We start from the raw sequence: 24,395 nt of genomic DNA on the forward strand, positions 1-24,395 counted from the left end.
CAGGTTTAAGGTGCTGGGGAGTAGGTACAGAGGGGATGTCAGGGGTGAGTTTTTCACTCAGAGAGTGGTGAGTGTGTGGAATGGGCTGCCGGCGACGGTGGCAACAGGGTATTTAAAGAGTCTCTTAAATAGATACATGGGGCTATCCAGAAGGGTAATTCTAGGCATTTTCTAGAATAGATTACGTGGTTGGTACAACATGGAGGGCTGAAGGGTCTGTACTGTGCTGCAGATGTCAAATTTCTATCCCCCTTCGCCTAAAAAACTCGCCCTCTCCCTCCCCCTATCAACACCATCACACTGAGCACGGGGGCTCCCCAGGGCTGTGTGCTCAGTCCACTGCTGTTCACTCTGCTGACCCACGACTGTGCTACAACACACAGCTCGAACCACATCACCAAGTTCACCGATGACACGACCATGGTGGGTCTCATCAGCGAGAACGACGAGTCGGCTTACGGAGAGGAGGGGCAGAGGCAAACGGACCGGTGCGGAGCCAACAACCTGTCTCTGAATGTGAACGGTTGTTGACTTCAGGAGGGCACGGAGCGACCGCTCCCCGCTGAACATCGACGGCTCCTCGGTAGAGATCGTTCAGAGCACCAGATTCCTTGGTGTTCCCCTGTCGGAGAATCTCACCCGGTCCCTCGACACCAGCTCCACAGCAAAGAAAGCCCAGCAGCGTCTCTACTTTCTGCGAAGGCTGAGGAAAGTCCGTCTCCCACCACCCCCCCCATCCTCATCACATTCTACAAGGGTTGTACTGAGAGCATCCCGAGCAGCTGCATCACTGCCTGGTTCGGGAATTGCACCGTCTCGGATCGCAAGACCCTGCAGCGGATAGTGAGGTCAGCTGAGAAGATCACCGTGGTCTCTCTTCCCGCCGTCACGGACATTTCCACGACTCTCTGCATCCGCAAAGCAAACAGCATTATGAAGGACCCCACGCGCCCCTCATACAAACTCTTCTCCCTCCTGCCGTCTGGGAAAAGGCTCCGAAGCATTCGGGCTCTCACGACCAGACTGTGTAACAGTTTCTTCCCCCAAGCCATCAGACTCCTCAATACCCAGAGCCTGGACTGACACCTTACTGCCCGATTGTCCTGTTTATTATTTATTGTAATGCCTGCACTGTTCTGTGCACTGTATGCAGTCCTGGGTTTTTGTACTGTGTCATGTAACACCATGGTCCTGAAAAACGTTGTCTCGTTTTTACTGTGAACTGTGGTCAAAACTGTGCCGGCAGTTATGGTTGAAATGACAATAAAAGTGACTTGACTTGTCTTGGCAAGGGAGCATTAACGCCCGGCTCTTGCAGTTGGTCTGTAGTCTAGTGTAGCTTTTTCCTGTGTTGAAAACTGTCGTCTCGTTTTTACTGTGTACTGTGCCGGCAGTTATGGTCGAAATGCCAATTAAAAGTGACTTGACTTGTCTTGACTATTTCCAATCATTCCCCTCCCATGTCGCCCTCCCGCTCCACACTTAACCCCTCCCCTCTCAACGTTGACCCTCTCCGCCCCCTCTCCCCCAATCCCGAAGACACCCCCCCCCATCCGTTCGCTCCCCCCGGCCCCTCCACCTTCCCAGCGGGACCTCCACCCCCCCCCCAATGAGCCCCAGTGCAGAAAGGAGACTCCTGAAAGTCTGTCAAATTTCGTAAAACCAATGTTATCCTTTTGTGAATTCTTACAAATAGAAAAGCCAATCATCTGCATCTGTGAGTCTGCAATGGCCGTGTGTCGGGGGTGAGGGGGGGATGGGCCATAGAGAGAGGAAAGCGGGGGGGGGGGAGAAGGAGAGGGATACGGGGTAGAGGGCAGGGAGAGGGGGGTAGAGGGAGAGAGAGAGAGAGAGTGAGGCAGAGAGATAAGGGAGAGTGGGGGATGGGCTGTAAAGAGAGGAAAGGGGTGGAGAAGGAGAGATACGGGGTAGAGGGAGAGAGGGAGAGGCAGAGATAAAGAAAGGAGAGAGGGAGACAGAGTGGGGGGATGGGCCACAGAGAGAGGAAACGGGGGGTGAAGGAGAGGGATACGGGGTGGAGGGCAGGGAGAGGGGGGTAGAGGGAGAGAGAGAGAGAGAGTGAGGCAGAGAGATAAGGGAGAGTGGGGGATGGGCTGTAAAGAGAGGAAAGGGGTGGAGAAGGAGAGATACGGGGTAGAGGGAGAGAGGGAGAGGCAGAGATAAAGAAAGGAGAGAGGGAGACAGAGTGGGGGGATGGGCCACAGAGAGAGGAAACGGGGGGTGAAGGAGAGGGATACGGGGTGGAGGGCAGGGAGGGGGGAAGAGGGAGAGAGGGTGAGAGTGAGAGAGGCAGAGAGATAAAGGAGAGGGAGGGAGAGAGAGAAAGGAGAGAGGGAGACAGAGGTATCGAGGAGAGAGAGGGGAGGGAAGGGAGAGCGATTGAGAGGGTAACAGAGAGAGGGGAGGGAGGGAGGGATGGAGAGGAGAGAGAGAATGGGGAAGAAAGCAGAGAGAACAGAGAGGGAGGGAGAGGGGCCGACAGGGCGGGGAGGGGGGAGATGGGGGTGGGGATGGGGGGGGGGTGTCGGAACGGGCCAGGCACAGAGCCGCGGACAGCGCGGAGTTCAGTAGCATTGCGATCCTCCCCCCCCACCACCCTCCAGCTGCCCTCCCTGCGTTGCCCCCGCTGGGCCGGCGGATCACGGCTGGGTGTTCTTCACCCGGGAGGTGTGGCAGGCGAGGCAGAGGATGTGGCCGTCCAGGGGGTAGCAACCCTTCTCGTCGGCCTCCGTCGACAGCTGTGTCCCGCAGTCCTGGCGGGGAGAGAGGGGGGAAGAGGGTCAGCTCTGTCTGAGGAAGGGCGGAGGGTCGGAGGGACAGAAAGATGGGAAGGGAGGCTCGGTAAGGAGGGGGAGGCAGAATGGTTGAGTGAAAGAGGAAGGCGAGGTACGGGGGAAGGCGAGGGACGGGGGAGACGGGGACGGCTGGAAGAGGCGAGGGACAGGGAGACGGGGACGGCTGGAAGAGGCGAGGGACGGGGAGACGGGGACGACTGGAAGAGGCGAGGGACGGGGAGACGGGGACGGCTGGAAGAGGCGAGGGACAGGGGAGACGGGGACGGCTGGAAGAGGCGAGGGACGGGGAGACGGGGACGGCTGGAAGAGGCGAGGGACGGGGAGACGGGGACGGCTGGAAGAGGCGAGGGACAGGGGAGACGGGGACGGCTGGAAGAGGCGAGGGACGGGGAGACGGGGACGGCTGGAAGAGGAGAGGGACGGGGAGACGGGGACGGCTGGAAGAGGCGAGGGACGGGGAGACGGGGACGGCTGGAAGAGGCGAGGGACAGGGGAGACGGGGACGGCTGGAAGAGGCGAGGGACGGGGAGACGGGGACGGCTGGAAGAGGCGAGGGACGGGGAGACGGGGACGGCTGGAAGAGGCGAGGGACGGGGAGACGGGGACGGCTGGAAGAGGCGAGGGACGGGGAGACGGGGACGGCTGGAAGAGGCGAGGGACGGGGAGACAGGACGGCTGGAAGAGGCGAGGGACGGGGAGACGGGGACGACTGGAAGAGGCGAGGGACGGGGAGACGGGGACGACTGGAAGAGGCGAGGGACGGGGAGACGGGGACGGCTGGAAGAGGAGAGGGACGGGGAGATGGGGACGGCTGGAAGAGGCGAGGGACGGGGAGACGGGGACGACTGGAAGAGGCGAGGGACGGGGAAGGGGATGGACAGGAAGAGGCGAGGGACAGGGAAGGGGATAGACAGGAAGAGGAGAGGGACGGGGAAGGGGATGGACGGGGAAGGGGATGGACAGGAAGAGGCGAGGGACAGGGAAGGGGATGGACAGGAAGAGGAGAGGGACAGGGAAGGGGATGGACGGGGAAGGGGATGGACAGGAAGAGGAGAGGGACGGGGAAGGGGATGGACAGGAAGAGGAGAGGGACGGGGAAGGGGATGGACAGGAAGAGGAGAGGGACGGGGAAGGGGATGGACGGGGAAGGGGATGGACAGGAAGAGGAGAGGGACAGGGAAGGGGATGGACAGGAAGAGGAGAGGGACGGGGAAGGGGATGGACGGGGAAGGGGATGGACAGGAAGAGGAGAGGGACAGGGAAGCGGATGGACAGGGAAGGGGATGGACAGGAAGAGGAGAGGGACGGGGAAGGGGATGGACAGGAAGAGGAGAGGGACAGGGAAGGGGATGGACAGGGAAGGGGATGGACAGGAAGAGGAGAGGGACGGGAAAGGGGATGGACAGGAAGAGGAGAGGGACGGGAAAGGGGATGGACAGGAAGAGGCGAGGGACGGGGAAGGGGATGGACAGGAAGAGGAGAGGGACGGGGAAGGGGATGGACAGGAAGAGGAGAGGGACAGGGAAGGGGATGGACAGGAAGAGGAGAGGGACGGGGAAGGGGATGGACAGGAAGAGGAGAGGGACAGGGAAGGGGATGGACAGGAAGAGGAGAGGGACAGGGAAGGGGATGGACGGGGAAGGGGATGGACAGGAAGAGGAGAGGGATGGGGAAGGGGATGGACAGGAAGAGGAGAGGGACAGGGAAGGGGATGGACAGGAAGAGGAGAGGGACAGGGAAGGGGATGGACAGGAAGAGGAGAGGGACAGGGAAGGAGATGGACAGGAAGAGGAGAGGGACAGGGAAGGGGATGGACGGGGAAGGGGATGGACAGGAAGAGGAGAGGGACAGGGAAGGGGATGGACAGGAAGAGGAGAGGGACAGGGAAGGGGATGGACGGGGAAGGGGATGGACAGGAAGAGGAGAGGGACGGGGAAGGGGATGGACAGGAAGAGGAGAGGGACAGGAAGAGGAGAGGGACAGGGAAGGGGATGGACGGGGAAGGGGATGGACAGGAAGAGGAGAGGGACGGGGAAGGGGATGGACAGGAAGAGGAGAGGGACGGGGAAGGGGATGGACAGGAAGAGGAGAGGGACGGGGAAGGGGATGGACAGGAAGAGGAGAGGGACGGGGAAGGGGATGGACAGGAAGAGGAGAGGGACAGGGAAGGGGATGGACAGGAAGAGGAGAGGGACAGGGAAGGGGATGGACGGGGAAGGGGATGGACAGGAAGAGGAGAGGGACGGGGAAGGGGATGGACAGGAAGAGGAGAGGGACAGGGAAGGGGATGGACGGGGAAGGGGATGGACAGGAAGAGGAGAGGGACAGGGAAGGGGATGGACAGGGAAGGGGATGGACAGGAAGAGGAGAGGGACGGGAAAGGGGATGGACGGGGAAGGGGATGGACAGGAAGAGGAGAGGGACGGGGAAGGGGATGGACGGGGAAGGGGATGGACAGGAAGAGGAGAGGGACGGGGAAGGGGATGGACAGGAAGAATGGCGAGGGAGAGGGACAGGCGGGGGACAAGGGAAGGAGGAAGGAGCATGATGAGGGAAGGAGAGAGGTGAGGGACAAGGGACCGGGGGGGGGGATGACGGATGCAGTGAGGCTCGGCTTAGAGAGACCGAGGGAGGCCGGGGTCAGAGGGAAGGCAAGGGACGAGGAACAGGAGGGATGGAGGAAGTCGAGGGATGAGGAGCGGAGAGAGATGAATGACGAGGGAGGTGGTACGGAGGGTGAGAACGGACCAGGGACGGAGGGACGAGGGGCAGACCCACCTCGCAGCGGTAACAGTTGAGGTGAAAGTTCCTCTCGAGGGCAACGATCCTCAGCGTCTCCTCCCTCCCCTCCTCGGGGATGATGGGCTGCTGGCACACACTGCAGCGGGGGGCAAATCTCCTGTTCGGGAGGGGGGTAGACAGAGGCAGGTAGTTAGCGTCTGAAATAAAACCCCACCTTCAACACTGAACCCCTGTCCCTCCCTCCTTGACTTCCCCTTCCCCCATCCTTCCCTCAGCCACCTCTCGCTCTCTCCCCTTCACTCCCAACTGCCCTCAACCTCTCCCCTTTCTCCAACACCCTCCACTCTCCATTCCCTCATGCCCCCCTCCCTCCCTGACCGTCACCTCCAGCCTCCCCTCTTTCCTGACACTACTTGCCTCCACCCTACCCTGACTCTCCCCCTCTCCGTCCTCACACACTCAAGTGAAGAGATCTCCACTCCCTTTGCAATTTTTGCTCATTTCTATCTCGATTCCTGCTTTCGACAAGAAGGGACGAGATGGCCTGTTTCCGTGCAGTAATTATTATAGTTATTGAACACTCTCTCAACATGCATGTAATTTATCATTATATTCCAATCAGTAATTGTACTGTAATTTTGTGCACTGAATTTGGTCCCGGGTAGGTCTGAAGTCTGGTGTAGCTTTGTGTCGTTTCACGTAGTCTGGTGTAGTTTTGTGTCGTTTCACGTAGTCTGGTGTAGTTTTGTGTCGTTTCACGTAGTCTGGTGTAGTTTTCTGTCGTTTCGGGTAGTCTGGTGTAGTTTTGTGTCGTTTCAGGTAGTCTGGTGTAGTTTTCTGTCGTTTCACGTAGTCTGGTGTAGTTTTGTGTCGTTTCACGTAGTCTGGTGTAGTTTTGTGTCGTTTCACGTAGTCTGGTGTAGTTTTCTGTCGTTTCGGGTAGTCTGGTGTAGTTTTGTGTCGTTTCAGGTAGTCTGGTGTAGTTTTCTGTCGTTTCGGGTAGTCTGGTGTAGTTTTGTGTCGTTTCACGTAATCTGGTGTAGTTTTGTGTCGTTTCACGTAGTCTGGTGTAGTTTTCTGTCGTTTCGGGTAGTCTGGTGTAGTTTTGTGACGTTTCACGTAGTCTGGTGTAGTTTTGTGTCGTTTCGGGTAGTCTGGTGTAGTTTTGTGTCGTTTCACGTAGTCTGGTGTAGTTTTGTGTCGTTTCAGGTAGTCTGGTGTAGTTTTGTGTCGTTTCACGTAGTCTGGTGTAGTTTTCTGTCGTTTCGGGTAGTCTGGTGTAGTTTTGTGACGTTTCACGTAGTCTGGTGTAGTTTTGTGTCGTTTCGGGTAGTCTGGTGTAGTTTTGTGTCGTTTCACGTAGTCTGGTGTAGTTTTGTGTCGTTTCGGGTAGTCTGGTGTAGTTTTGTGTCGTTTCACGTAGTCTGGTGTAATTTTGTGTCGTTTCACGTAGTCTGGTGTAGTTTTGTGTCGTTTCTCGTAGTCTGGTGTAGTTTTGTGTCGTTTCGGGTAGTCTGGTGTAGTTTTGTGTCGTTTCACGTAGTCTGGTGTAGTTTTGTGTCGTTTCACGTAGTCTGGCGTAGTTTTGTGTCGTTTCACGTAGTCTGGTGTAGTTTTGTGTCGTTTCACGTAGTCTGGTGTAGTTTTGTGTCGTTTCGGGTAGTCTGGTGTAGTTTTGTGTCGTTTCGGGTAGTCTGGTGTAGTTTTGTGTCGTTTCACGTAGTCTGGTGTAGTTTTGTGTCGTTTCACGTAGTCTGGTGTAGTTTTGTGTCGTTTCGGGTAGTCTGGTGTAGTTTTGTGTCGTTTCGCGTAGTCTGGTGTAGTTTTGTGTCGTTTCGGGTAGTCTGGTGTAGTTTTGTGTCGTTTCGGGTAGTCTGGTGTAGTTTTGTGTCGTTTCACGTAGTCTGGTGTAGTTTTGTGTCGTTTCACGTAGTCTGGTGTAGTTTTGTGTCGTTTCGGGTAGTCTGGTGTAGTTTTGTGTCGTTTCACGTAGTCTGGTGTAGTTTTGTGTCGTTTCACGTAGTCTGGTGTAGTTTTGTGTCGTTTCGGGTAGTCTGGTGTAGTTTTGTGTCGTTTCGGGTAGTCTGGTGTAGTTTTGTGTCGTTTCACGTAGTCTGGTGTAGTTTTGTGTCGTTTCACGTAGTCTTGTGTAGTGTTGTGTCGTTTCACGTAGTCTGGTGTAGTTTTGTGTCGTTTCGGGTATTCTGGTGTAGTTTTGTGTCGTTTCGCGTAGTCTGGTGTAGTTTTGTGTCGTTTCGCGTAGTCTGGTGTAGTTTTGTGTCGTTTCACGTAGTCTGGTGTAGTTTTGTGTCGTTTCACGTAGTCTGGTGTAGTTTTGTGTCGTTTCGGGTAGTCTGGTGTAGTTTTGTGTCGTTTCAGGTAGTCTGGTGTAGTTTTGTGTCGTTTCACGTAGTCTGGTGTAGTTTTCTGTCGTTTCGGGTAGTCTGGTGTAGTTTTGTGACGTTTCACGTAGTCTGGTGTAGTTTTGTGTCGTTTCGGGTAGTCTGGTGTAGTTTTGTGTCGTTTCGGGTAGTCTGGTGTAGTTTTGTGTCGTTTCACGTAGTCTGGTGTAGTTTTGTGTCGTTTCGCGTAGTCTGGTGTAGTTTTGTGTCGTTTCGCGTAGTCTGGTGTAGTTTTGTGTCGTTTCGCGTAGTCTGGTGTAGTTTTGTGTCGTTTCGGGTAGTCTGGTGTAGTTTTGTGTCGTTTCGGGTAGTCTGGTGTAGTTTTGTGTCGTTTCGCGTAGTCTGGTGTAGTTTTGTGTCGTTTCGCGTAGTCTGGTGTAGTTTTGTGTCGTTTCGCGTAGTCTGGTGTAGTTTTGTGTCGTTTCGCGTAGTCTGGTGTAGTTTTGTGTCGTTTCGGGTAGTCTGGTGTAGTTTTGTGTCGTTTCGGGTAGTCTGGTGTACTTTTGTGTCGTTTCACGTAGTCTGGTGTAGTTTTGTGTCGTTTCGGGTAGTCTGGTGTAGTTTTGTGTCGTTTCGGGTAGTCTGGTGTAGTTTTGTGTCGTTTCGGGTAGTCTGGTGTAGTTTTGTGTCGTTTCGGGTAGTCTGGTGTAGTTTTGTGTCGTTTCACGTAGTCTGGTGTAGTTTTGTGTCGTTTCACGTAGTCTGGTGTAGTTTTGTGTCGTTTCGGGTAGTCTGGTGTAGTTTTGTGTCGTTTCGGGTAGTCTGGTGTAGTTCTGTGTCGTTTCGGGTAGTCTGGTGTAGTTCTGTGTCGTTTCGGGTAGTCTGGTGTAGTTCTGTGTCGTTTCACGTAGTCTGGTGTAGTTTTGTGTCGTTTCACGTAGTCTGGTGTAGTTTTGTGTCGTTTCACGTAGTCTGGTGTAGTTTTGTGTCGTTTCGGGTAGTCTGGTGTAGTTTTGTGTCGTTTCGGGTAGTCTGGTGTAGTTTTGTGTCGTTTCACGTAGTCTGGTGTAGTTTTGTGTCGTTTCGGGTAGTCTGGTGTAGTTTTGTGTCGTTTCGGGTAGTCTGGTGTAGTTTTGTGTCGTTTCGGGTAGTCTGGTGTAGTTTTGTGTCGTTTCACGTAGTCTGGTGTAGTTTTGTGTCGTTTCACGTAGTCTGGTGTAGTTTTGTGTCGTTTCACGTAGTCTGGTGTAGTTTTGTGTCGTTTCGGCTAGTCTGGTGTAGTTTTGTGTCGTTTCTCGTAGTCTGGTGTAGTTTTGTGTCGTTTCACGTAGTCTGGTGTAGTTTTGTGTCGTTTCACGTAGTCTGGTGTAGTTTTGTGTCGTTTCTCGTAGTCTGGTGTAGTTTTCTGTCGTTTCACCTAGTCTGGTGTAGTTTTGTGTCGTTTCACCTAGTCTGGTGTAGTTTTGTGTCGTTTCGGGAAGTCTGGTGTAGTTTTGTGTCGTTTCACGTAGTCTGGTGTAGTTTTGTGTCGTTTCACGTAGTCTGGTGTAGTTTTGTGTCGTTTCGGGTAGTCTGGTGTAGTTTTGTGTCGTTTCGGGTAGTCTGATGTAGTTTTGTGACGTTTCGGGTAGTCTGGTGTAGTTTTGTGTCGTTTCGGGTAGTCTGGTGTAGTTTTGTGTCGTTTCGGGTAGTCTGGTGTAGTTTTGTGTCGTTTCTCATAGTTTGGTGTAGTTTTGTGTCGTTTCACGTAGTCTGGTGTAGTTTTGTGTCGATTCGGGTAGTCTGGTGTACTTTTGTGTCGTTTCGGGTAGTCTGGTGTAGTTTTGTGTCGTTTCACGTAGTCTGGTGTAGTTTTGTGTCGTTTCGGGAAGTCTGGTGTAGTTTTGTGTCGTTTCACATAGTCTGGTATAGTTTTGTGTCGTTTCACGTAGTCTGGTGTAGTTTTGTGTCGTTTCACGTAGTCTGGTGTAGTTTTGTGTCGTTTCGGGTAGTCTGGTGTAGTTTTGTGTCGTTTCACGTAGTCTGGTGTAGTTTTGTGTCGTTTCACCTAGTCTGGTGTAGTTTTGTGTCGTTTCGGGTAGTCTGGTGTAGTTTTGTGTCGTATCGGGTAGTCTGGTGTAGTTTTGTGTCGTTTCGGGTAGTCTGGTGTAGTTTTGTGTCGTTTCATGTAGTCTGGTGTAGTTTTGTGTCGTTTCACCTAGTCTGGTGTAGTTTTGTGTCGTTTCGGGTAGTCTGGTGTAGTTTTGTGTCGTTTCGGGTAGTCTGGTGTAGTTTTGTGTCGTTTAGGGTAGTCTGGTGTCGTTTTGTGTCGTTTCACGTAGTCTGGTGTCGTTTTGTGTCGTTTCACGTAGTCTGGTGTAGTTTTCTGACGTTTCGGGTAGTCTGGTGTAGTTTTGTGTCGTTTCACGTAGTCTGGTGTAGTTTTGTGTCGTTTCACGTAGTCTAGTGTAGTTTTGTTTCGTTTCACCTAGTCTGGTGTAGTTTTGTGTTGTTTCACGTAGTCTGGTGTAGTGTTGTGTCGTTTCACGTAGTCTGGTGTAGTGTTGTGTCGTTTCGGGTAGTCTGGTGTAGTTTTGTGTCGTTTCGGGTAGTCTGGTGTAGTTTTGTGTCGTTTCGGGTAGTCTGGTGTAGTTTTGTGTCGTTTCGGGTAGTCTGGTGTAGTTTTGTGTCGTTTCGGGTAGTCTGGTGTAGTTTTGTGTCGTTTCGGGTAGTCTGGTGTAGTTTTGTGTCGTTTCCCGTAGTCTGGTGTAGTTTTGTGTCGTTTCACGTAGTCTGGTGTAGTTTTGTGTCGTTTCACGTAGTCTGGTGTAGTTTTGTGTCGTTTCGGGTAGTCTAGTGTAGTTTTGTGTCGTTTCGGGTAGTCTGGTGTAGTTTTGTGTCGTTTCGGGTAGTCTGGTGTAGTTTTGTGTCGTTTCACGTAGTCTGGTGTAGTTTTGTGTCGTTTCACGTAGTCTGGTGTAGTTTTGTGTCGTTTCACGTAGTCTGGTGTAGTTTTGTGTCGTTTCGGGTAGTCTGGTGTAGTTTTGTGTCGTTTCGGGTAGTCTGGTGTAGTTTTGTGTCGTTTCTCATAGTCTGGTGTAGTTTTGTGTCGTTTCGGGTAGTCTGGTGTAGTTTTGTGTCGTTTCACGTAGTCTGGTGTAGTTTTGTGTCGTTTCGGGTAGTCTGGTGTAGTTTTGTGTCGTTTCGGGTAGTCTGGTGTAGTTTTGTGTCGTTTCTCATAGTCTGGTGTAGTTTTGTGTCGTTTCACGTAGTCTGGTGTAGTTTTGTGTCGTTTCGGGAAGTCTGGTGTAGTTTTGTGTCGTTTCGGGTAGTCTGGTGTAGTTTTGTGTCGTTTCACGTAGTCTGGTGTAGTTTTGTGTCGTTTCACGTAGTCTGGTGTAGTTTTGTGTCGTTTCGGGTAGTCTGGTGTAGTTTTGTGTCGTTTCGGGTAGTCTGGTGTAGTTTTGTGTCGTTTCGGGTAGTCTGGTGTAGTTTTGTGTCGTTTCACGTAGTCTGGTGTAGTTTTGTTTTGTGTCGTTTCGGGTAGTCTGGTGTAGTTTTGTGTTGTTTCACGTGGTCTGGTGTAGTTTTGTGTCGTTTCACGTGGTCTGGTGTAGTTTTGTGTCGTTTCACGTAGTCTGGTGTAGTTTTGTGTCGTTTCGGGTAGTCTGGTGTAGTTTTGTGTCGTTTCGGGTAGTCTGGTGTAGTTTTGTGTCGTTTCACGTAGTCTGGTGTCGTTTTGTGTCGTTTCACGTAGTCTGGTGTCGTTTTGTGTCGTTTCACGTAGTCTGGTGTAGTTTTGTGTCGTTTCACCTAGTCTGGTGTAGTTTTGTGTCGTTTCACGTAGTCTGGTGTAGTTTTGTGTCGTTTCGGGTAGTCTGGTGTAGTTTTGTGTCGTTTCGGGTAGTCTGGTGTAGTTTTGTGTCGTTTCGGGTAGTCTGGTGTAGTTTTGTGTCGTTTCGGGTAGTCTGGTGTAGTTTTGTGTCGTTTCGGGTAGTCTGGTGTAGTTTTGTGTCGTTTCGGGTAGTCTGGTGTAGTTTTGTGTCGTTTCGGGTAGACTGGTGTAGTTTTGTGTCGTTTCACGTAGTCTGGTGTAGTTTTGTGTCGTTTCGGGTAGTCTGGTGTAGTTTTGTGTCGTTTCACGTAGTCTGGTGTAGTTTTGTGTCGTTTCACGTAGTCTGGTGTAGTTTTGTGTCGTTTCACGTAGTCTGGTGTAGTTTTGTGTCGTTTCGGGTAGTCTGGTGTAGTTTTGTGTCGTTTCGGGTAGTCTAGTGTAGTTTTGTGTCGTTTCGGGTAGTCTGGTGTAGTTTTGTGTCGTTTCACGTAGTCTGGTGTAGTGTTGTGTCGTTTCGGGTAGTCTGGTGTAGTTTTGTGTCGTTTCACGTAGTCTGGTGTAGTTTTGTGTCGTTTCACGTAGTCTGGTGTAGTTTTGTGTCGTTTCTCGTAGTCTGGTGTAGTTTTCTGTCGTTTCACCTAGTCTGGTGTAGTTTTGTGTCGTTTCACGTAGTCTGGTGTAGTTTTGTGTCGTTTCGGGTAGTCTGGTGTAGTTTTGTGTCGTTTCGGGTAGTCTGGTGTAGTTTTGTGTCGTTTCGGGTAGTCTGGTGTAGTTTTGTGTCGTTTCACGTAGTCTGGTGTAGTGTTGTGTCGTTTCGGGTAGTCTGGTGTAGTTTTGTGTCGTTTCACGTAGTCTGGTGTAGTTTTGTGTCGTTTCGGGTAGTCTGGTGTAGTTTTGTGTCGTTTCGGGTAGTCTGGTGTAGTGTTGTGTCGTTTCACGTAGTCAGGTGTAGTTTTGTGTCGTTTCACGTAGTCTGGTGTAGTTTTGTGTCGTTTCACGTAGTCTGGTGTAGTTTTGTGTCGTTTCGGGTAGTCTGGTGTAGTTTTGTGTCGTTTCGGGTAGTCTGGTGTAGTTTTGTGTCGTTTCGGGTAGTCTGGTGTAGTTTTGTGTCGTTTCGGGTAGTCTGGTGTAGTTTTGTGTCGTTTCGGGTAGTCTGGTGTAGTTTTGTGTCGTTTCACGTAGTCTGGTGTAGTTTTGTGTCGTTTCACGTAGTCTGGTGTAGTTTTGTGTCGTTTCGGGTAGTCTGGTGTAGTTTTGTGTCGTTTCTCGTAGTCTGGTGTAGTTTTGTGTCGTTTCTCGTAGTCTGGTGTAGTTTTGTGTCGTTTCACGTAGTCTGGTGTAGTTTTGTGTCGTTTCACGTAGTCTGGTGTAGTTTTGTGACGTTTCGGGTAGTCTGGTGTAGTTTTGTGACGTTTCACGTAGTCTGGTGTAGTTTTGTGTCGTTTCACGTAGTCTGGTGTAGTTTTGTGTCGTTTCGGGTAGTCTGGTGTAGTTTTGTGTCGTTTCACGTAGTCTGGTGTAGTTTTGTGTCGTTTCGGGTAGTCTGGTGTAGTTTTATGTCGTTTCGGGTAGTCTGGTGTAGTTTTGTGTCGTTTCGGGTAGTCTGGTGTAGTTTTGTGTCGTTTCGGGTAGTCTGGTGTAGTTTTGTGTCGTTTCGGGTAGTCTGGTGTAGTTTTGTGTCGTTTCGGGTAGTCTGGTGTAGTTTTGTGTCGTTTCGGGTAGACTGGTGTAGTTTTGTGTCGTTTCACGTAGTCTGGTGTAGTTTTGTGTCGTTTCGGGTAGTCTGGTGTAGTTTTGTGTCGTTTCACGTAGTCTGGTGTAGTTTTGTGTCGTTTCACGTAGTCTGGTGTAGATTTGTGTCGTTTCACCTAGTCTGGTGTAGTTTTGTGTCGTTTCGGGTAGTCTGGTGTAGTTTTGTGTCGTTTCGGGTAGTCTAGTGTAGTTTTGTGTCGTTTCGGGTAGTCTGGTGTAGTTTTGTGTCGTTTCACGTAGTCTGGTGTAGTGTTGTGTCGTTTCGGGTAGTCTGGTGTAGTTTTGTGTCGTTTCACGTAGTCTGGTGTAGTTTTGTGTCGTTTCACGTAGTCTGGTGTAGTTTTGTGTCGTTTCTCGTAGTCTGGTGTAGTTTTCTGTCGTTTCACCTCGTCTGGTGTAGTTTTGTGTCGTTTCACGTAGTCTGGTGTAGTTTTGTGTCGTTTCGGGTAGTCTGGTGTAGTTTTGTGTCGTTTCGGGTAGTCTGGTGTAGTTTTGTGTCGTTTCGGGTAGTCTGGTGTAGTTTTGTGTCGTTTCACGTAGTCTGGTGTAGTGTTGTGTCGTTTCGGGTAGTCTGGTGTAGTTTTGTGTCGTTTCACGTAGTCTGGTGTAGTTTTGTGTCGTTTCGGGTAGTCTGGTGTAGTTTTGTGTCGTTTCGGGTAGTCTGGTGTAGTGTTGTGTCGTTTCACGTAGTCAGGTGTAGTTTTGTGTCGTTTCGGGTAGTCTGGTGTAGTGTTGTGTCGTTTCACATAGTCTGGTGTAGTTTTGTGTTGTTTCGGGTAGTCTGGTGTAGTTTTGTGTCGTTTCACATAGTCTGGTGTAGTTTTGTGTCGTTTCACGTAGTCTGGTGTAGTTTTGTGTCGTTTCGGGTAGTCTGGTGTAGTTTTGTGTCGTTTCGGGTAGTCTGGTGTAGTTTTGTGTCGTTTCGGGTAGTCTGGTGTAGTTTTGTGTCGTTTCGGGTAGTCTGGTGTAGTTTTGTGTCGTTTCGGGTAGTCTGGTGTAGTTTTGTGTCGTTTCACGTAGTCTGGTGTAGTTTTGTGTCGTTTCACGTAGTCTGGTGTAGTTTTGTGTCGTTTCGGGTAGTCTGGTGTAGTTTTGTGTCGTTTCTCGTAGTCTGGTGTAGTTTTGTGTCGTTTCTCGTAGTCTGGTGTAGTTTTGTGTCGTTTCACGTAGTCTGGTGTAGTTTTGTGTCGTTTCACGTAGTCTGGTGTAGTTTTGTGACGTTTCGGGTAGTCTGGTGTAGTTTTGTGACGTTTCACGTAGTCTGGTGTAGTTTTGTGTCGTTTCACGTAGTCTGGTGTAGTTTTGTGTCGTTTCGGGTAGTCTGGTGTAGTTTTGTGTCGTTTCGGGTAGTCTGGTGTAGTTTTGTGTCGTTTCTCATAGTCTGGTGTAGTTTTGTGTCGTTTCGGGTAGTCTGGTGTAGTTTTGTGTCGTTTCGGGTAGTCTGGTGTAGTTTTGTGTCGTTTCGGGTAGTCTGGTGTAGTTTTGTGTCGTTTCGGGTAGTCTGGTGTAGTTTTGTGTCGTTTCGGGTAGTCTGGTGTAGTTTTGTGTCGTTTCGGGTAGTCTGGTGTAGTTTTGTGTCGTTTCGGGTAGACTGGTGTAGTTTTGTGTCGTTTCACGTAGTCTGGTGTAGTTTTGTGTCGTTTCGGGTAGTCTGGTGTAGTTTTGTGTCGTTTCACGTAGTCTGGTGTAGTTTTGTGTCGTTTCACGTAGTCTGGTGTAGTTTTGTGTCGTTTCACCTAGTCTGGTGTAGTTTTGTGTCGTTTCACCTAGTCTGGTGTAGTTTTGTGTCGTTTCACGTAGTCTGGTGTAGTTTTGTGTCGTTTCGGGTAGTCTGGTGTAGTTTTGTGTCGTTTCACGTAGTCTGGTGTAGTTTTGTGTCGTTTCACGTAGTCTGGTGTAGTTTTGTGTCGTTTCGGGTAGTCTGGTGTAGTTTTGTGTCGTTTCGGGTAGTCTGGTGTAGTTTTGTGTCGTTTCGGGTAGTCTGGTGTAGTTTTGTGTCGTTTCGGGTAGTCTGGTGTAGTTTTGTGTCGTTTCGGGTAGTCTGGTGTAGTTTTGTGTCGTTTCGGGTAGTCTGGTGTAGTTTTGTGTCGTTTCGGGTAGTCTGGTGTAGTTTTGTGTCGTTTCGGGTAGTCTGGTGTAGTTTTGTGTCGTTTCGGGTAGTCTGGTGTAGTTTTGTGTCGTTTCGGGTAGTCTGGTGTAGTTTTGTGTCGTTTCGGGTAGTCTGGTGTAGTTTTGTGTCGTTTCGGGTAGACTGGTGTAGTTTTGTGTCGTTTCACGTAGTCTGGTGTAGTTTTGTGTCGTTTCGGGTAGTCTGGTGTAGTTTTGTGTCGTTTCACGTAGTCTGGTGTAGTTTTGTGTCGTTTCACGTAGTCTGGTGTAGTTTTGTGTCGTTTCACGTAGTCTGGTGTAGTTTTGTGTCGTTTCGGGTAGTCTGGTGTAGTTTTGTGTCGTTTCGGGTAGTCTACTGTAGTTTTGTGTCGTTTCGGGTAGTCTGGTGTAGTTTTGTGTCGTTTCACGTAGTCTGGTGTAGTGTTGTGTCGTTTCAGGTAGTCTGGTGTAGTTTTGTGTCGTTTCACGTAGTCTGGTGTAGTTTTGTGTCGTTTCACGTAGTCTGGTGTAGTTTTGTGTCGTTTCTCGTAGTCTGGTGTAGTTTTCTGTCGTTTCACCTAGTCTGGTGTAGTTTTGTGTCGTTTCACGTAGTCTGGTGTAGTTTTGTGTCGTTTCGGGTAGTCTGGTGTAGTTTTGTGTCGTTTCTCGTAGTCTGGTGTAGTTTTGTGTCGTTTCGGGTAGTCTGGTGTAGTTTTGTGTCGTTTCACGTAGTCTGGTGTAGTTTTGTGTCGTTTCGGGTAGTCTGGTGTAGTTTTGTGTCGTTTCGCGTAGTCTGGTGTAGTTTTGTGTCGTTTCGGGTAGTCTGGTGTAGTTTTGTGTCGTTTCACGTAGTCTGGTGTAGTTTTGTGTCGTTTCGGATAGTCTGGTGTAGTTTTGTGACGTTTCACGTAGTCTGGTGTAGTTTTGTGTCGTTTCCCGTAGTCTGGTGTAGTTTTGTGTCGTTTCACGTAGTCTGGTGTAGTTTTGTGTCGTTTCACGTAGTCTGGTGTAGTTTTGTGTCGTTTCGGGTAGTCTAGTGTAGTTTTGTGTCGTTTCGGGTAGTCTGGTGTAGTTTTGTGTCGTTTCGGGTAGTCTGGTGTAGTTTTGTGTCGTTTCACGTAGTCTGGTGTAGTTTTGTGACGTTTCACGTAGTCTGGTGTAGTTTTGTGTCGTTTCACCTAGTCTGGTGTAGTTTTGTGTCGTTTCACGTAGTCTGGTGTAGTTTTGTGTCGTTTCGGGTAGTCTGGTGTAGTTTTGTGTCGTTTCTCATAGTCTGGTGTAGTTTTGTGTCGTTTCACGTAGTCTGGTGTAGTTTTGTGTCGTTTCGGGTAGTCTGGTGTAGTTTTGTGTCGTTTCGGGTAGTCTGGTGTAGTTTTGTGTCGTTTCGGGTAGTCTGGTGTAGTTTTGTGTCGTTTCGGGTAGTCTGGTGTAGTTTTGTGTCGTTTCGGGTAGTCTGGTGTAGTTTTGTGTCGTTTCGGGTAGTCTGGTGTAGTTTTGTGTCGTTTCGGGTAGTCTGGTGTAGTTTTGTGTCGTTTCGGGTAGTCTGGTGTAGTTTTGTGTCGTTTCGGGTAGTCTGGTGTAGTTTTGTGTCGTTTCGGGTAGTCTGGTGTAGTTTTGTGTCGTTTCGGGTAGTCTGGTGTAGTTTTGTGTCGTTTCACGTAGTCTGGTGTAGTTTTGTGTCGTTTCTCATAGTCTGGTGTAGTTTTGTGTCGTTTCACGTAGTCTGGTGTAGTTTTGTGTCGTTTCACGTAGTCTGGTGTAGTTTTGTGTCGTTTCTCGTAGTCTGGTGTAGTTTTGTGTCGTTTCGGGTAGTCTGGTGTATTTTTGTGTCGTTTCACGTAGTCTGGTGTAGTTTTGTGTCGTTTCACGTAGTCTGGTGTAGTTTTGTGTCGTTTCACGTAGTCTGGTGTAGTTTTGTGTCGTTTCACCTAGTCTGGTGTAGTTTTGTGTCGTTTCGGGTAGTCTGGTGTAGTTTTGTGTCGTTTCGGGTAGTCTGGTGTAGTTTTGTGTCGTTTCACGTAGTCTGGTGTAGTTTTGTTTTGTGTCGTTTCGGGTAGTCTGGTGTAGTTTTGTGTTGTTTCACGTGGTCTGGTGTAGTTTTGTGTCGTTTCACGTGGTCTGGTGTAGTTTTGTGTCGTTTCACGTAGTCTGGTGTAGTTTTGTGTCGTTTCGGGTAGTCTGATGTAGTTTTGTGTCGTTTCGGGTAGTCTGGTGTAGTTTTCTGTCGTTTCGGGTAGTCTGGTGTAGTTTTGTGTCGTTTCGGGTAGTCTGGTGTAGTTTTGTGTCGTTTCTGGTAGTCTGGTGTAGTTTTGTGTCGTTTCACGTAGTCTGGTGTAGTTTTGTGTCGTTTCGGGTAGTCTGGTGTAGTTTTCTGTCGTTTCGGGTAGTCTGGTGTAGTTTTGTGCTGTTTCACGTAGTCTGGTGTAGTTTTGTGTCGTTTCACATAGTCTAGTGTAATTTGTGTTGTTTGACGTATCACCAGGGTCCAGCAGGAACGTTGTTTTGTTTTTACTGTTTACTGTAGCAGCAGTTTATGGTCGAAATGATAATTGAAGCGACTTAACGGATGCCTCCACCCTCCCCTCTCTCCTGACACTACCTCCCTCCACTCCTTGCTGTCCTCTCCCTTTCTCAATCCCGTCTCCCTCTTTCCCCTTCGCCCCCCATCTTCTCTCGTCCAGTCTTCCCCCCCCCGCTCCGCCTTTTCCCCCTTACCGGTGGTAATCCTCCACACAGTACACCTTGCCCTCAGGGTCCACCAGGAAGGGCTGCCCCTCCAGCCTGCGGCCGCAGTCCCCGCAGGTGAAGCACTCGGGGTGGAAGGCCTTCCCCGTGGCCCGCAGCATCTTCTCCCGGATCGGCTGCCCGCAGGCACTGCACTTCTCCAGGGTTTCCTGCGGCACAACGGTCACACCTCAGCCTCGGGGTGGGGCGGGGGGGGGGGGGGGGACGGCGCGGGTCGCCGCGGTACGGCTGCGGGGGGGACTCACCTGGTGGCATTCCTGGCACAGGGGCCTGCCCCCCACCTCGTAGAACTGCTGTCCCTGCAGCCGGCGGCCGCACTGGGAGCAGGTGAAGCACTCTACGTGGAACAGCTCCCCCATCGCCTTCACCGCCGCCTGGGCCCGCGACAGCTCCTTCCCGCAGTGGCTGCAGCGCTCTGCGGACGAGAGGGGGCACTCCGTCAGGTCGGGGCGCACCGCGGTACGTCAGGGGTCGGGGTGGGGCACACCGAGTCGCTTGGCAACGTCCGGCCCGGCCAGCCTGCCCCACCCTTCAATAAGATCACGGCCGATTGGTCCGTAAACTCAGCTCCATCTCTCTGCCTTTGCCCCGTAATCCTTAATTACCCCACTATGTAAAAAACTGTCTGTTTCTTAAATATATTCACTGAGGCAGCCCCCTCTGCTTCACGGGGCAGGGAATTCCACAGATTCACCACTCTCCGGAAAAAACTGTTCCTCCTCATCTACGTCCTAAATCTTCCCCCCCCCCCCACCCCGAATCTTCAGGCTGTCTCCCCTCGTTCTCGTCTCACCCAGTGGTGGAAACCACTTTCCTGCCTCCATCTTATCCGTCCCTTTCATAATGTTGTATGTTTCTGTAAGATCCCCTCTCCTCCTCCTGCATTCCAGAGAGTACAGTCCCGGGTGACTCTGTCTCTCCTCACAGTCCAACCCCCTCATCCCTGGAATCACCCTGGTGAACCTCCCCTGCACTGCCCCCAAAGCCAGTCTACCCTCCCTCGAGTAAGGAGACCGGAACTGCCCACAGTACTCCAAGGGAAGGGCATGGGCTGATACCGCTCGATAACAGAAAGGGTTGGCGATCGGTGGCGAGCGGGGGTCGGGGCGGGGTCCACGACTATTCACGATACACATTAACGATCTGGACGAGGGGCCGAGCGCGGCGTCTCGACGTTCGCCGGTGACACTAAAAGCAGATTGTGCCGGGGACGGGGAGAGTCTGCAGAGGGATAGAGATGGGTTCAGTGAGCGGGCAAGGGTCTGGCAGGTGGAGTACAACGTACAAGGGATAATGGAAGAGCAGATGATTATTTAAATGGTGAAAGATTGCCGCACGCTGTCGTGCAGGGGGACCGGGGAGCGCTTGTCCATGAATCGCTAAAGGTCAGTTTGCGGGCCCAGCGGGCTGTCGGGAAGGCAAATGGGATGTTGGCCTTAGTTGCTGGAGGGATTGAATTCAGGAGCAGGGAGGGCACGCTGTAAACTCTTCCTAAATCTTCCCCCCCCACCCCGAATCTTCAGGCTGTGTCCCCTCGCTCTCCTCTCACCCACCAGTGGAAACAGCTTTCCTGTCTCCATCTTATCCGTCCCTTCAAAATTCCGTACGTTTCGATAAGATCTCCCCTCATCCTTCTGAATTCCAGGGAGTTATTACTTTATCGTCACCAAACAATCGATACTGGAGCGTACAATCATCGCAGTGATCTTTGTTTCTGCGCTTCGCGCTCCCTGGAATACTGATCGATAGTAAATATAACATAAATTTAAATAGAAAAGCGGGGAAAAACCCCGAGAGACGGGTCGGGATATGTGGAAGGTACGGCCCAGATCCGGGTCGGGATCCGTTCAGTCCCGGTAGACTCGATCTCTCCTCACAGTCTAACCCCCTCAATCCCCGGAATCAACCTGGTGAATCTCCCCTGCATTGCCCCCAAAGCCAGTCTACCCTCCCTCGAGTCAGGAGACCGGAACTGCACGCAGGACTCCCGGTGCGGCCTCACCAGCACCCTGTACAGTTACAGCGTGCCCTCCCTGCTCCTGAATTCAATCCCTCCAGCAACGAAGGCCAACGTCCCACTTGCCTTCCCGACAGCCCGCCGGACCCGCAAACCGACCTTTTGCGATTCATGGACAAGCGCTCCCCGGTCCCCCTGCACGACAGCGTGCGGCAATCTTTCACCATTTAAATAATCATCTGCTCTTCTGTTATCCCTCCCAAAGTGGGTGACCTCTCACTTACCAACGTTGTACTCCACCCGCCAGACCCTTGCCCGCTCACTGAACCCATCTCTATCCCTCTGCAGACTCTCCCCGTCCCCGGCACAATCTGCTTTTAGTGTCACCGGCGAACGTCGAGACGCCGCGCTCGGCCCCTCGTCCAGATCGTTAATGTGTATCGTGAATAGTCGTGGACCCCGCCCCGACCCCCGCTCGCCACCGATCGCCAACCCTTTCTGTTATCGAGCGGTATCAGCCCATGCCCTTCCCTTGGAGTACAGTGGGCAGTTCCGGTCTCCTTACTCGAGGAAGGGTAGACTGACTTTGGGGGCAGTGCAGGGGAGATTCACCAGGGTGATTCCAGGGATGAGGGGGTTGGACTGTGAGGAGAGATTGAGTCACCCGGGACTGTACTCTCTGGAATGCAGGAGGAGGAGAGGGGATTTTACAGAAACATACAACATTATGAAAGGGACGGATAAGATGGAGGCAGGAAAGCTGTTTCCACCGCTGGGTGAGACGAGAACGAGGGGACACAGCCTGAAGATTCGGGGGTGGGAAGATTTAGGACGGAGATGAAGAGGAACTGCTTTTCCCCAGAGAGCAGTTAATCTGTGGAACTCTCTGCCCCGTGAAGCAGAGGGGGCTGCCTCAGTGAATATATTTAAGGCAAAGTTGGGCAGATTTTTGCAGAGTCGGGGGGGATTGAGGGTTACGGGGAAAAATCTTCTACACATCCACTCTATCTGTGTCCTCTGGTCCTAGACTCCCCCACGATAGGAAACATCCTCTCCACATCTACTCTATCTGTGTCCTCTGGTCCTAGACTCCCCACAATAGGAAACATCCTCTCCACATCCACTCTATCTGTGTCCTATGGTCCTAGACTCCCCCACTACAGGAAACATCCTCTCCACATCCACTCTATCTGTGTCCTCTGGTCCTAGACTCCCCCACCACAGGAAACATCCTCTCCACATCCACTCTATCCGTGTCCTCTGGTCCTAGACTCCCCGACTACAGGAAACATCCTCTCCACATCCACTCTATCAGTGTCCTCTGGTCCTAGACTCCCCCACTACAGGAAACATCCTCTCCACATCCACTCTATCTGTGTCCTCTGGTCCTAGACTCCCCTACTATAGGAAACATCCTCTCCACATCCACTCTATCTGTGTCCTCTGGTCCTAGACTCCCCACAATAGGAAACATCCTCTCCACATTCACTCTATCTGTGTCCTCTGGTCCTAGACTCCCCCACTACAGGAAACATCCTCTCCACATCCACTCTATCTGTGTCCTATGGTCCTAGACTCCCCCACTACAGGAAACATCCTCTCCACATCCACTCTATCTGTGTCCTCTGGTCCTAGACTCCCCCACTATAGGAAACATCCTCTCCACATCCACTCTATCTGTGTCCTCTGGTCCTAGACTCCCCCACTATAGGAAACATCCTCTCCACATCCACTCTATCTGTGTCCTCTGGTCCTAGACTCCCCCACTATAGGAAACATCCTCTCCACATCCACTCTATCTGTGTCCTCTGGTCCTAGACTCCCCCACTATAGGAAACATCCTCTCCACATCCACTCTATCTGTGTCCTCTGGTCCTAGACTCCCCCACTACAGGAAACATCCTCTCCACATCCACTCTCTCTGTCCTCTGGTCCTAGACTCCCCCACTACAGGAAACATCCTCTCCACATCCACTCTGTCTGTGTCCTCTGGTCCTAGACTCCCCCACTACAGGAAACATCCTCTCCACATCCACTCTATCTGTGTCCGAGGTGACTTTTTCCCGAGGGAGGGTGGAAAAGGGGAATAATTTCTCGGAGATCAGAGGAAAGCATCAGAGGTTTTACACAGAGAGCGGTGGGTGTGTGACAGGTGCAGTGGTAGAGACAGGTAAATGAGGGACAGACGGGTGATCAATCAGACAGAGGGATCAGCAATTGGTTCTCGATGAATCTCACTCAGGCTGGGGTGGGGAGGATTACTCACCGCCAGTCCCAGTCTGCACATCGGGCTGCTTGTCCATCTCCCGAATCAGGTTCTGGGCCAGATTCTCCAGTTCCTGCACGTCCCTGTAGCTGAGGGGGGAGGCTCTCTCCGCTTCCCCAGCCGGGCGGGCAAGCTGTAACAGAGATTCACTCTGTAACAAAGGCAGTTGTGTGAGGTAACAAGGGGAGTGTGTGATGGGACGGTGTGGAGGGAGATTCACTCTGTGTCTGACCCCGGGAGTGTGTGATGGGACGGTTTGGAGGGAGATTCACTCTGTCTGACCCTGGGACTGTGTGATGGGACGGTGTGGAGGGAGATTCACTCTGTCTGAACCTGGGACTGTGTGATGGGACGGTGTGGAGGGAGATTCACTCCGTGTCTGACCCCGGGAGTGTGTGATGGGACGGTGTGGAGGGAGATTCACTCTGTGTCTGACCCCGGGAGTGTGTGATGGGATGGTGAGGAGGGAGATTCACTCTGTCTGAACCTGGGACTGTGTGATGGGACGGTGTGGAGGGAGATTCACCCTGTGTCTGACCCCGGGATTGTGTGATGGGACGGTGCGGAGGGAGATTCACTCTGTCTGACCCTGGGACTGTGTGAGGGGACGGTGTGGAGGGAGATTCACTCCGTGTCTGACCCCGGGAGTGTGTGATGGGACGGTGTGGAGGGAGATTCACCCTGTGTCTGACCCCGGGATTGTGTGATGGGACGGTGCGGAGGGAGATTCACTCTGTCTGACCCTGGGACTGTGTGAGGGGACGGTGTGGAGGGAGATTCACTCCGTGTCTGACCCCGGGAGTGTGTGATGGGACGGTGTGGAGGGAGATTCACTCTGTGTCTGACCCCGGGAGTGTGTGATGGGATGGTGAGGAGGGAGATTCACTCTGTGTCTGACCTCAGGAGTGTGTGATGGGACGGTGTGGAGGGAGATTCACTCTGTGTCTGACCCCGGGAGTGTGCAATGGGACGGTGTGGGGGGAGATTCACTCTGTGTCTGACCCCGGGAGTGTGAGATGGGACGGTGTGGAGGGAGATTCACTCTGTGTCTGACCCCGGGAGTGTGTGATGGGACGGTGTGGATGGAGATTCACTCTGTGTCTGACCCCGGGAGTGTGTGATGGGACGGTGCGGGGGGAGATTCACTCTGTGTCTGACCCCGGGAGTGTGTGATGGGACGGTATGGAGGGAGATTCACTCTGTGTCTGACCCCGGGAGTGTGTGATGGGACGGTGTGGAGGGAGATTCACTCTATGTCTGACCCCGGGAGTGTGTGAGGGGACGGTGTGGAGGGAGATTCACTCCGTGTCTGACCCCGGGAGTGTGTGATGGGACGGTGTGGAGGGAGATTCACTCTGTGTCTGACCCCGGGAGTGTGTGATGGGACGGTGAGGAGGGAGATTCACTCTGTGTCTGACCTCAGGAGTGTGTGATGGGACGGTGTGGAGGGAGATTCACTCTGTGTCTGACCCCGGGAGTGTGTAATGGGACGGTGTGGAGGGAGATTCACTCTGTGTCTGACCCCGGGAGTGTGTGATGGGACGGTGTGGAGGGAGATTCACTCTGTGTCTGACCCCGGGAGTGTGTGATGGGACGGTGTGGAGGGAGATTCACTCTGTGTCTGACCCCAGGAGTTTGTGATGGGACGGTGTGGGGGGAGATTCACTCTGTGTCTGACCCCGGGAGTGTGTGATGGGATGGTAGGGAGGGAGATACACTCTGTGTCTGACCCAGGGAGTGTGTGATGGGACGGGTGGGGGGTGATTCACTCTGTGTCTGACCCCGGGAGTGTGTGATGGGACGGTGCGGAGGGAGATTCACTCTGTGTCTGACCCCGGGAGTGTGTGATGGGACGGTGCGGAGGGAGATTCAC

At 52.0% G+C, this 24,395-nt stretch overlaps 1 protein-coding gene across 1 annotated transcript; it reads right to left on the bottom strand.

Annotated features, from left to right (window-relative positions):
- Positions 1-1,647: 1,647 nt before the first annotated feature.
- On the bottom strand, positions 1,648-22,773 carry LOC132388134 (zyxin-like; the record flags this gene model as incomplete). The annotated part of the gene is made up of 5 exons (XM_059960494.1): positions 1,648-2,774; positions 5,595-5,715; positions 18,270-18,448; positions 18,545-18,714; positions 22,523-22,773. Coding segments are annotated over 5 exons (835 nt in total), but the record flags the coding sequence as incomplete, so codon positions are not given.
- Between the last annotated feature and the right edge of the window lie 1,622 nt (positions 22,774-24,395).

The sequence above is a fragment of the Hypanus sabinus genome, unplaced genomic scaffold (assembly GCF_030144855.1).
Source record: "Hypanus sabinus isolate sHypSab1 unplaced genomic scaffold, sHypSab1.hap1 scaffold_2669, whole genome shotgun sequence".
Classification (NCBI taxonomy): domain Eukaryota; kingdom Metazoa; phylum Chordata; class Chondrichthyes; order Myliobatiformes; family Dasyatidae; genus Hypanus; species Hypanus sabinus.